The following is a 12,195-nucleotide window of genomic DNA, read 5'->3' on the forward strand; positions in this document are numbered from 1 at the left end:
TTACAGTCAGCTTCTTCCCATGCTTTCAGAGCACATTTTTAGTTGAGCTGAACTACTTGTCATTGTTTATCTGGTACATACTTGATCTGTATGAGCTTATAGCTCTTTTTGACCAAGCTTTTCTTTTATTGGGATTGTATTTGCATATACAGTGATCATGTATATGTAACAAATATAAACTTTGTAAAATGTCAGAGATCTGTCTTTCACTGAGCCCAGTGTGCTCTTCTATTTTACTGTTTTCCTTGTTAAAATAAGATCTTAAGCATGTATTAGACTGCTGATACTTTGATGTTGGTACGGTTAGCAACACAACTTTCTTCTTGATGCTAAAAATGCCTTGATAAAGAAATCTTGTTATTCCTTCTCACATGTTAACCATAAATGCCCAAAGTGAGAAATATATATTTGAAAAGATAATTTTCTTGATTTTAAACAAAACAGTATATCAGTCTCTAACCCTCTTGTATAAATGTTGATTCAAAACTTAATGAATGCAGAATTGCTTTTTTCCCCTCCCAACCAAAGTCAAGTGACATAATTTTGTTTTTGTTTTCGTTTGTTTGCTGTAAATTCAACAGTGGTGAAAAATCCACTTCCAAAGAAGGCAAGCTGGGCGCTCTGAAACCAGGACAATTCATAAGGAATGGATCTCAGAGAACTAGACGAAACCTAGAAAGAGCATATAACGAAAAAGAATCTCCAGTGGCACAAAAACTTGCTGCTCCACTTGAGGAAGAAGCAAATAAAGGAGAGAGTCTTCCTGTGACAGAAGTGTCTGAGGAACCTCTTTCCTCAAAAGTGAGAATTCTGTTCAGATATTTCTGACTACACTTTCTGATGCTTGGTTCCGCACCAGCTGTTTTTAAGACATCTAAATAAGCTGTTTTAAATGCATAAATTAATTTTGGACTAGTAAGAATTACATTCTTGTTTAATATTTGCACCCTAATATGAGGTCTTCTAAAATTCTGTTAATGACACGTTGATAATATATAGACTTCTGTTAACAAATCTAAAGACTTCACTTAAACTTTGAAACTTCAGTCATGTTCATGATACATGAATAGTTACCTGCATGCCATATTTCTGTTGCTGGGTTTCTTCTGAACTCCTTGGTGGTTGCTCATGAAAGACTATATTGGTTATAGTATCTGTTTTTATTAGATAAATACCTTCTCTAACGGCACAAGTAACAGTGATGGGTGCCATAAACTACTTGAAAGTTTTTAAGCTAAGTTTTGTCTCAGGTTAACTTACAATGCTTTATTTTACAGGTGATGTATTTTGTGCTAATATTGTTGTTTTTTTTTCTCAAATCTAAGGATGACATGGAAGCATTGTTGTTTGTGGGGAATTTGGCCAAGAATGATAATCTAGACATAAATCCAAAAAGTATGAAGTCAGAAACACTCTGTTCCTCTAAAAAATCACCTAACTGCCACAGCAAGGGAGAACACGAAGGTCTATCTACAGACGCTATAGGAAGCGTTCAGGATACCATAGCAAGGTAAAGTTCCCTGTTGACAAAGTAAAAAAAACTCTTTAAAAACTTCGTGTATTTGTCCAGTTGTTTTCATACAACACTTGCTTTTTGAAGTGTAGGCTCTGAGCTGTACTAGTTATATGCTACACGCTGTGAGGGTCACTAGGTGGCATCCTTAGGTAATAGAAGAGTTTTTAACAGAATTTTTCTCAAGGCTGTTTTCCTTTTTAGAAGGTATTTTGCAAGTGAGAGTAGACGCAAGTAATCAGTTTAGCTGTCTGAATTTCTCAGTAATACATTCTTAGGGTACAGTGCACTATGAATGTGGACCGTTGAAAGGAAGACTGAGCAGTGCCATTTGCACTCACTTATAATTGCGAAGGGGTAGGCAGAGTAACATAAAATGAGCTTGCTGTCTAAGATGTATTCTAAGCCTCTTCACTTTTTCTTTCCAGAAGAAATTCATGCAAGGATGTGCAGTGTCCTGGTTCTTTGGTGGAGGGGATGCTTTTTATGTATGTGCAATATGAGGCAGATAGTGCCATTTACATGTAACGGTTCTGAGTAATGTTATAAGCTACCTTTTGCTCAATCTTATCTGATACAGAGCAGCCTCAAATCCATTTACTTTTGCTGTTTTCTAAAATTAGCTTCTGGTTCCCATCTGTCCCTGAGCCTCTGCTTAAAAATCTCTTCTATAACTTACGTTGAAATCATATCCCAGAGGCTTCGTGCTAACAAGACAAGGACCTTACCTTACAGTCTTCTTGGCTTCTGTGATGGCAGAATTTCACAGAATCACAGGATGGTTGAGGTTGGAAGGGACCTCTGGAGGTCATCTGGTCCAACCCCCTGCTCAAGCAGGGCCACCTAGAACGGGTTGCCCAGTACCATGTCCAGACAGCTTTGGACTATTGCCAAGGAGGGAGACTCCACAGTCTCTCTGGGTAACCTGTGCCAGTGCTCGGTTACCCTCACAGTGAAATAGTATTCCCTGATGTTCAGAAGGGAACCTCTTGTGTTCCATTTTGTGCCTGTTGCCTCTTGTCCTGCCACTGGGCACTACTGGAAAGAGCCTGGCTCTGTCTATCTTTACACCTTCCCTTCAGGTATTTATATACATTGAAGAGACTTCCCTACCCACTCCCACCAAGCCTTCTCTTTCTGCAGGCTGAACTGTCCCTGCTCTTCTTAGCCTTTCATCATAGGAGAGATGCTTCTGTCCCTTCACCTTTGATAGCCCTTTGCTGGACTCTATCCAGTGTGTCCATGTCTCTTGTGACCAGTTCTGGGCACTCCAGTACAGTACTCCAGGTGTGGCCTCACCAGCGCTGAACAGGGGGGAAGGATCCCCTCCCTCAACCTGCTGGCAACGCTTCTCCTAATGCAGCCCAGGATACCGTTAGCTTTCTTTGCTGCAAGGGCACGTTGCTGGCTCACGTTCATCTTTGTGTCCACCAGGACGCTCAGGCCCTTTTATGCAAAGCTGCTTTCCATCTGGGTGGCTCCCAGCACATACTGGTCCCTGGGGTTGTTCCTCCCCAGGTGCAGGACTTTGCACTTCCCATTGTTGAACTTCATGAGGTTCCTGTCAGCCCATTTCTAGAGCCTGTTCAGGTCCCTCTGGTTGGCATCATGACCCTCTGGTGTATCAGCCACTCCTCCCAGTTCTGCGTCAACTGTAAACTTGCTGAGGGTACACCCTGCCCCATCATCCAGATCACTAATGAAGATGTTGAACGGGATTGGACATAGTATTGACCCCTGCAAGTACACTGCTAGTTCCTGGCCTCCAACTAGACTTTGTGCCACTGATCATCACCCTCTGAGCTTGGCCATTCAATCAGTTTTCAGTGAACCTCCTTGTCTGCTCATCCAGCCCATACTTCATCAGCTCTGCTGTGATGATGTTAGGGGAGATCGTGTTAGCAGCCTTACTAAAGTCAAGGTAGATACTATCTACTGCTATCCCTTCATCTATCGAGCCCCTCATTTCATCATAAAGGTTATCAAGTTGGTTAAGCGTGACTTCCCCATTGTGAATCCATGCTGACTACTCCAAGTCACCTTCTTGTTTTTCATGTGTCTGGAAGTGGTTTCCAGGGTTAGTTGTTCCATCACTTTCCCAGGGACTGAGGTGAGGCTGACTGGCCTGTAGTTCCCTGGGTCCTCCTTCTTGCCCTTTCCCGAGACATGAGTTTAAAAGCCCAAGATTTCTGTCTTACTGATCTGAATGTGCTTGAACAGATGTAAGAATTTCATCCTGTTTAAAAGCAGTAGTACCTTGAATGCTGGAATTAATTAATGTAATGTTCCTATGGTTGCTTAATTTTTGGAACCTATGGTAGTATAGCTGAAACTTTCTGCTCTACTTGACTTCTTAATGTTGTTTTCCTTGCAAAAGACTTTCCCAAAAGTAATCAGAAAGGTCCTCTACTGCAGAAAAGCCAATTGTCTCCTTTTCACATTGTTTTTTTTCTTCCCTTATTTTTTTTAAACTTTACCAACTACCTAAATAAAAACGCAGAACACCTAAGTTCGTTTCTAGCTGGAAGTACTAAATATTTGATAGTAAACCAAGCTTATAGAGTGTATTTTGTAGTTCCTGAGAAGTAAAGTTGAAAAATATTTTTGTAGGTCCAATGATAAATTAAGTTCTGGAGAAGAAAGTAAAAAGAGTGATACAAAACCTTTGCATCAAGCGAGGGAACCCCTCTGGAACCCAAAGTCAAACCTAATGAGAGTTACTAGAAAAAGAGTTTATGCTGAAGAAGGTGAAAACAGAGAAGAGGACAATGCTGAGAATAGAAATGCAGAAGTGTGTTTGGTGTTAGAAAAAACAGGTGTATCGATGGTAAGTGCTGATCATGTGTTTTGAGCCAATTTGTACCGCAATTCTTGTGTTTAAGTTCTTGGAACCATAGATGGCACAGAAACCCAGTATATGGCTGTGAAAGGTTAATGTGATTCTTTTAACTCACTGTTGGAAATGATGATGAATAAATGGACTTAGAATCTAAAAACTGTGGAAATATTTGATGTACATTGTTGTCTTAAGTCTTACAGTTTATATGGTCAGAAGTCTGTATTATCATAAATACATGCTAATACTGTTAACAATTAATTTAATGTCTGTTATTCACTGGACAATGGAAATTAAGGCAGCTGTCTAACATCAGATACTACCTAAAATACATATAAGTATACTTTTAAGTTGAAATATATGTGAACAAAGTTCAGACCTCCTTCTGCTTAAATTCACTTAACAGTCCTAACCTAGCCCAGACTAGTTCCTTCTCTGTCTAAAGTTGCAATACCTGAATCGAGTTTATCTGGTGTTCCTTATTTTCTAGATGGATCACTAAAATCTTTCAGTTAACATATTATTTTAGCCAAGCATCCATAGTTGACAGAACTGTGCTTACTGATGGTTTTTATGTTCTGGGATAAGTTTCTTGTGTGTGTTTTGAATAATATTTAAATGCTGTTCTGTAAACTATGGTAGTTTTTTCTTCCTAGTTTGTTCCCAGGGCAGAAAAAAAAAATTCTTCCTTCCCTCAAATTGTTCTTTAAATTAATAGGTAGTTTCAGAAAATTATTCATCCTTCCAACTTCTGAAGAGTTGCTGCTCTTAAGTTGTGCATGGCCTTCGTCTATTAACTAGCAGCAGCACTGGGAACTCAGGCATCATAGATAATACCATCTAATGACACTTGGGCTATAGAGCCCGAAATTAGACAAAATGGGGAAGAATGTCCCAAGCTATCAGAGATGACAGCTGGACATGTTTTCAAGAACCTCAAACTCAGTTCTTTAAATCTTTTTGTCACCAAACCCGATTAAAAATGTTTGGCACTTAATAAGGTAGTAATTGTCTCCTCTGTTCAGCAAAACTCCAGTAACATAGTGGAAGATGCATCCTTCTCAGAGGCTACAAGAAAACACAGTTTTACAGACTCTGTTGAAGAAACATCTTGTAAAAGAATCAGGCAGGATAGTAGACTCCAGTCTCCAGAGATATCATCAGAGAGTGAGAGTCAAGTAGAACAAGAAGATGATTCTCAGCTTTCTACCTCTCAGGAAAAGAATTCAGATGATCTCACAAGGTAAAAAAACTAATTTTGGCTTGTAAGCTCAACTGATTTTTATTTTTAAAAGTAATTATTGATCTGCAGTGTGTTATGAGAGCACATGCAGGATGTCAATCCTTGGGTCTTCCATCTGAACTCTACCAGATGCATGCAGATATCCTGTGTCTCTTACCCTACCTGTATGCTCATAAAATGAACACAGCCAGCACTCCCACCAACCCATCCCAGGGTCCACCTTTGGTTTCAACAGGAATTCCTGATTTTAAAGGGGAGGACTTTGAAGTACCTGTACTGGGGGCACAGGGATTGTGGGATTAACCTAAACAGAAACTCCGTGCTGGAAGTGTCCTCTGCTGCTATTTGTTTCACCTCCCCACCAGTTTACCAAGGAGTATGTTTTCTGGGGGAAGTTTAGAATTTTGGTACCCAAAGTGGTTGTGCCCGTCATCTTGAGGAGGGAAACAGTAAGCAGCTGATTATTGAAGAGATTGCTGTCTGAGAAACCGGAGCAGATAACTAATGATCATCTAATGGTTCTAGTTTCTAGACATTAGTCTGATCAACTAAAGTATCATAGTTTGGGGCTCCTAGTTTAGCTTTAGCAAAAGAGAACTGGAAATGTTCCTGTGACATAAAAAGCATGTGACTTCCCTGTCCCTCAGAATGAAAATTAATTCATCCTTTTCTAATCAAAGAATTCTGTATCTTGTAAATTTAATTGCACAGCTTTCCAACACTATGAAACTGCTTAATACACATTTACAATCAGTACTTTGTGCATGCATGAAGAAATTAGGATTTCTGATTAAATGGTATGTGGATGCATTTTTGTCACTATACGTTAGGAAGTAAATAGATTGTATTGTTGGTCACAATGATCCTTTTTTATTCATTGAGTTTGTTTTGATTTGTGGTACCCGTTTTTTTGGAATGTCTTGGACTTCATTGTTTTTTAAACATGCTTTTGTTTTGTACTTTAGAAGGCAGTCCAGAAGGCCATCAAAACGGATAGCACTGCCAAAACATGTCTCGAAACTAAGGACTGCTTCTTCTGCCTCTGAATGTGAGGCTGATTGCAGTGAGAAGGGGAATCAAAGGCAAGAAGTTAAACTGAGTGTCACTAGAGGCAAAAATTTGAAAACTACACATAGGAAGAAATCTGGGAAGGAGCACAGAAGTTCAAAGACAGCCTTGGTGACCCTCTGGGCTTTTCAAGAGGAGGAGGAGGAGGAGGAGGCGGCAGATGACTTTGAGCCTGATGATGAAGATGAATGCTTTGCACCGGAGGAAGTAAACAAAGCTCCAGTGTTTGTTCCTATAGGTCTTCGATCTCCAAAACCTGTTCCTGTTCAGATAGAGGAAACCATGGAGGAGGTATCATGTAGCTGGGTTCTGCATATGTACTTTTGTTTTGGTGGTTTAAACAGCTTTTATTCTAATTGCATCACCGAGTACTTGGGTTTTATCGCAATTTAGTTTAATTTAAGAATGGCATTGAGAGTAGCAGGGATGTTACTTGGCACATGTGCTTGGTTTTGAACAAAATACTGTATCAGTCTAAGGTCCAGTTATGTTTGCAAGCTGTATATAGGTCTGCAGGGTGCTCACCAGTTTGTTTATTGGGATTGAACGTAAGCACAGACTACCATGCTAACTACGTGTTTTGAGGCCCAAGATGGAACAAATGGAGCATTTCAATTTTACATTTGAATGTTAGGAAATAAGGGAGTGAGGGAGATGTTTCTGTATGTGGTGTCCCCCTCACCAAGAAACTTTAACTGTGTGGTGGGCTGACCCTGACCAGCAGCCAGGCACACACAGAGCTGCTTCCTCACTCCCCTCTCCTGTGGGACAAGGAGAAAATAGAAGGAAGGTAAAAAGACCTATGGATTGATATAGAGACAGTTCAATAGGTGAAGCAAAAGGTGAAAGCAAAGCAAAAAAAAGGAATTTATTCACTACTTTCTATTGGCTGGCTGCTTCCTGGAAAGCAGGGCCTCAGCCTGTGTGAGTTACTCTGGAAGATAAATGCCGTAACCACAAATGCCTTCCTCTTCTTCCTCCTTTCCCTGAGCTTTTATTGCTGAGCACAGCATCATATGATATGGAATATTCCTTTGTTCAGTTTGGGTCAGCTGTCCCAGCTGTGTGCTCTCCTGACCTCTTGCCCACTCCCAGCCTACTTGCTAGAGCAAAAAGTAGGAAAACAAAAGCTTTGACATTGTGCAAGCACTGTTCAGCAATAGCAAAAACACTGGTGTGTTACCAACACTGTTGTAGTCATAAATCCAAAACACAGCACCATGTGGGCTGCTGTGAAGAAAATTAACTTCATTCCAGCCACGCCTAGTGTAATATTCACCCTTTATTTCATACCATTTGTCATGCTTAGGTCCTACACTATCCAGTACATCCTTATTAACCACAACTTCTCTTCCTGTCCTTTGATATATATATGGATATTATTCCTTTGGTCTGTGGGCCAGCCCCTTAAAATGTCCATCAAATGTCCTTTGAGTTTGGTCCATGCCTTGGGCTCCATGTATTACGTAGTTGCTCGGGAGAGGTGGCATGTTGTGTTGAGTTTTTGGGTGCCAAAGCCAACTCAGGTTGGTCACTACTGCACTTGCCTGGTTTCTTGTGAGGCTTGTCTTCCCTTGATTCATGTTCTTGCTATAGTACTTACTTACTATAGCTTACTACTCAAATAATGGGTTCAAAATGTTTAAACATATATCCATTAAAATCTCCAGCCCTTGTCCCTTTGGTTCAGGCTGTACGGTTTGACGTTGCAATGGACTCTACTCCTTGCCCGTGCTCTAGCGTGGGTCCTCCGTGGGCTGCAGTCCATTCAGGGATGTTCCTGCTCTGTCTGGAATGGGCAGATCCATGGGCCTCAGTCCCTGCTACTGTCAGTGAGAGACCATCTACATCTTTGTCAATTTTATTCAAAAGCTGTATGTTTTGACTCTTGGTCTACAAATGGTCCATTTGTAGAGTTGGAAGCATTAAGCCTAGAGTGCAGGCTTATGCTTTAATTGTACTCTTAGACTAGAATAAAACTCAAGACTGTAAGACTGTAGCAAGACTTGGTATTATATTTACTAAGACCAGTCACTAGAGAGGAAATGGCATACTTTTTTGTCATCAGAGAACTGTTCAGGTTTGTGAACAGTGGAATCTGTTCAAGGCCTTGAAAGGGATTGTGCTCAAAGGTTTAGACATTTTTCTATTTTTTTCCCTATCATTCAACATGACTTCTTTGCTTTTTTTATACCTTCTAGCCTGTCTTGTCTCAGTGATGTGTCTTCCTCTTTTTTTTCTTTTTTTGCTTCATTCCAAATCTGTTTGTCCGATCTCTTCCATTCATGCCTCAGATGTTCATCACTATTTCTTTCCATTCACTCCAATTCTTTTTGCCTACTACTACTAGTCATCTTCCTCTCTTCTCCCATTGAAATCCTGCTTTTTTTGTCTCCCGAATTAATCACACTGTTTCTTTCTGTGTTTGAAACAGCAAGAGAATTTAATGCTCAGTCAAAACACCAAGGGAGACTCTAGAACAATAATGGACTGAAAGTTGTGGCACAGAGAGTTTACTGAATCCCTTAACTTCAAAGATGTGGAATATATTACATGTGGGGATAATGATCAAGTTTCCTGGTTTAACACACAGGAGCCATGAGTACTAGTAAGGGATATGGGTAGATACCTGAGGATTCAGCTGTTGTCAAATTTAAAGAGATCAGTGGAAAGTATATGTAAAAGTGCAAGCCTTTGAAAGCTATCCAGATTGAGCAGTGTTTTTCATAAGAACCTCACTGAAAATATTGTAACCTTTCTGCCAAATTTCAAGTCCTCATTTCTGAAAATGTCAAATATCTGAAGTTCTCAGTGAAAAGACAGCGTTTAAGGAAAAAAAAAATAGGTAAAATGGTGAATGAGTATGTGCCTGTGTGTGTGGGTGTGTGCGTATTCCCTAGCCTTACCTTGGAAAAAGGCTGAACTCTTTCTTTTCTGAAGACTTAAAAAGCAGAAAAAGTGTGAAAACGAACAAACCCCATTTGAGGTAAACGGCCACCATGAAAGGTCTCAGCCGCATAACTTAGTTTGGTGGAGTAGTAAGCAATTAGAAACAAGGTCTTAGGTTGTCTGATGCTTCAAGTTAGTTACAAGCAGCACTACCAGTTCTGCCTCCAGCAGTTCATACAACTGCTGCCTTCTTAAATCAGAAGGTATGTAGTGTAAGACTTGATTTTTGGGAAGTATCCCACTACATGTTCAAGATCTGGAAAGTGTATGTGGCTTATAAAAATTTGCATTTGACAGATTTTCTGTAGGGGCTGATGAACTGAAATACTTTTAAAATTATTTTTACAGCTGGAAATACCTGTGAATATACCAGATGTGCAGGTGCCTACTGATGTTGAAAGTCTCTCTCATGCATCTGTCCAACCGGTGGTACAGAAGGAGGAAAAAGTAAGCACCTCAACAGCTGTAAGAATGTCTTTTGTTTGTTTGTTTGTTTCATAGCACATACAAAGCTACGTGGACAATATCTGGTTGCCATGTCTGCTTGTAACAGTATAGCTTAATAGACTCTTACCTGTCCCACACAGATATGAGGGACACAGCTGTGGGGAAAACTATGCAAGTAAATATTGTCAGCCTTTAAAATACCCTTTCAAAGCCAGGTAATCTTTGGGCAGAGAATTTACCCGTAAGCATTAAATTAAAATTGTGGACTCATTTTATATAGAACTTTGATATTGTTTTTCTTTTTATTTAAGGAAAAAACTGTACATGAAAATCCAGAGGTGGACAAAGGTACATATGAAACAATCTTGTTCATATCTTTCCCGTTAACGTGCTACCAATATGTAGTTATTCTAGGGGGAAGTTTGGAGGTTTATATATCTTATAAAAAAAATCTGCTCATGAGATACTGGATGCTTTTATGTTTTGGAGGAGATTTAAACCATTTTCTTTCTTGCTGTTCTTTATCAAGTAGGGGGACCAAGCATTGCAGGGTTCTGTTTCGCAGGGTCAGAATGTGCCCTTTGTGTGACCGGTCTATCACTTTCCAACGCTGTGGTTAGTTGTACAGGGAGAAGAGGAAACTTTGCAAGTGCTTACTTGCAGCTTGCTTGATGTGTGGTTGAGTGATACAAAGAGTGGGCAGATTCATAGCTTTGTCATCTCCGTGGTCTCTGACGTTAATATCCTAAGCTGGTAAAATAGCATGTGTGACAGACTGTGATCACAGTCTTCCAGAAGCAAATATTCTTTCCATATGAGATATGCTACAAACTCTTATGGATCTATTAATTTTTAGAATAGCTTTCACTTTTAAATTTAAATACATTCTCAATACATCTTCCTAGGAAGCACTGGAAGTTGAGTGGGCTACTGTGTTAGTTGAAGGAGTGGAAGCCTACTTTGTTCTTTCAATTTGTTTCAGTACAATAGCTTTGAGGATGGAAATGTTTTGTGTGATATGACCAAAGGGATGTATTCTGGGTAGAAGTTAGGAACTGGGAGTCTAAACTGGGATATGGATCAACACTATAGGTTATGGATTTCTGTAATTAAACTGTTACCTCTTTCTTTTCCATTTGTGGTGGGTTGACCTTGGCTGGCTGCAAGATGCCCACGCAGCTGCTGTCCCACTCCTCCTCCTCAACAGGATGAGGGGAGAAAATAAAATGGAAAACCTCCTGGGTTAAGATAAAGACAAGGAGATCACTTACCAAAACAGACTCAACTTGGGGAAAACTAATTTAATCTATTGCCAAATAAAATAGAATCATAGAATCATAAAGGTTGGAAAAGACCTCTAAGATCATCGAGTCCAACCATCAACCCAACACCACCATGCCCACTAAACCATGTCCCTAAGCGCCTCATCTACCCATCTTTTAAATACTTCCAGGGATGGGGACTCAACCACTTCCCTGGGCAGCCTGGTGTTTAACCACTCTTTCAGTAAAGGCACTTTTCCTCATGTCCAATCTAAACGTCCCCTGGTGCAACTTGAGGCCATTTCCTCTCGTCCTATCACTTCTTACTTGGGAAAAGAGACCGACACCCACCTCGCTACAACCTCCTTCCAGGGAGTTGCAGAGAGCAGTAAGGTCTCCCCTCAGCCTCCTTTTCTCCAGGCTAAACTACCCCAGTTCCCTCAGCCGCTCCTCATAAGACTTGTTCTCCAGACCCCTCACCAGCCTCGGTGCCCTTCTCTGGACATGCTCCAGCACCTCAATGTCCTTCTTGTAGTGGGGGCCCCAAAACTGAACACAGTATTCGAGGTGCGGCCTCACCAGTGCCAAGTACAGGGGCACGATCACTTCCCTGCTCCTGCTGGCCACACTATTTCTGATACAGGCCAGGATGCCATTGGCCTTCTTGGCCACCTGGGCACACTGCCAGCTGTGTGTAAGATGGTGAGAAACAAAGACAAAAACTAAAACACCTTCCCTTCCCCACCTTCTTAGGCTCAACTTCACACCTTCATTTCCCACTCCTCTGCCTCCTCCCCCTAAGCAGTGCAGGGGGATGGGGAATGGGGGTTGCAGTCAGTTCCTAACACTTCATCTCTGCTGCTTTTTCCTCCTCACG

General features: G+C 40.8%; 1 protein-coding gene across 1 annotated transcript in view; it reads left to right on the forward strand.

Moving 5' to 3' along the window:
- Nucleotides 1-12,195, forward strand: part of BDP1 (B double prime 1, subunit of RNA polymerase III transcription initiation factor IIIB) — a 55,445-nt gene that overhangs the window by 27,709 nt on the left and 15,541 nt on the right. Inside the window, 7 exon segments of the mRNA XM_009328976.1 lie at nucleotides 582-801; nucleotides 1,326-1,510; nucleotides 4,124-4,340; nucleotides 5,375-5,592; nucleotides 6,558-6,951; nucleotides 9,958-10,056; nucleotides 10,368-10,404. Of these exon segments, the coding sequence (XP_009327251.1) occupies nucleotides 582-801; nucleotides 1,326-1,510; nucleotides 4,124-4,340; nucleotides 5,375-5,592; nucleotides 6,558-6,951; nucleotides 9,958-10,056; nucleotides 10,368-10,404 (1,370 nt within the window).

The sequence above is a fragment of the Pygoscelis adeliae genome, unplaced genomic scaffold (assembly GCF_000699105.1).
Source record: "Pygoscelis adeliae isolate BGI_AS28 unplaced genomic scaffold, ASM69910v1 Scaffold127, whole genome shotgun sequence".
Taxonomy (NCBI): domain Eukaryota; kingdom Metazoa; phylum Chordata; class Aves; order Sphenisciformes; family Spheniscidae; genus Pygoscelis; species Pygoscelis adeliae.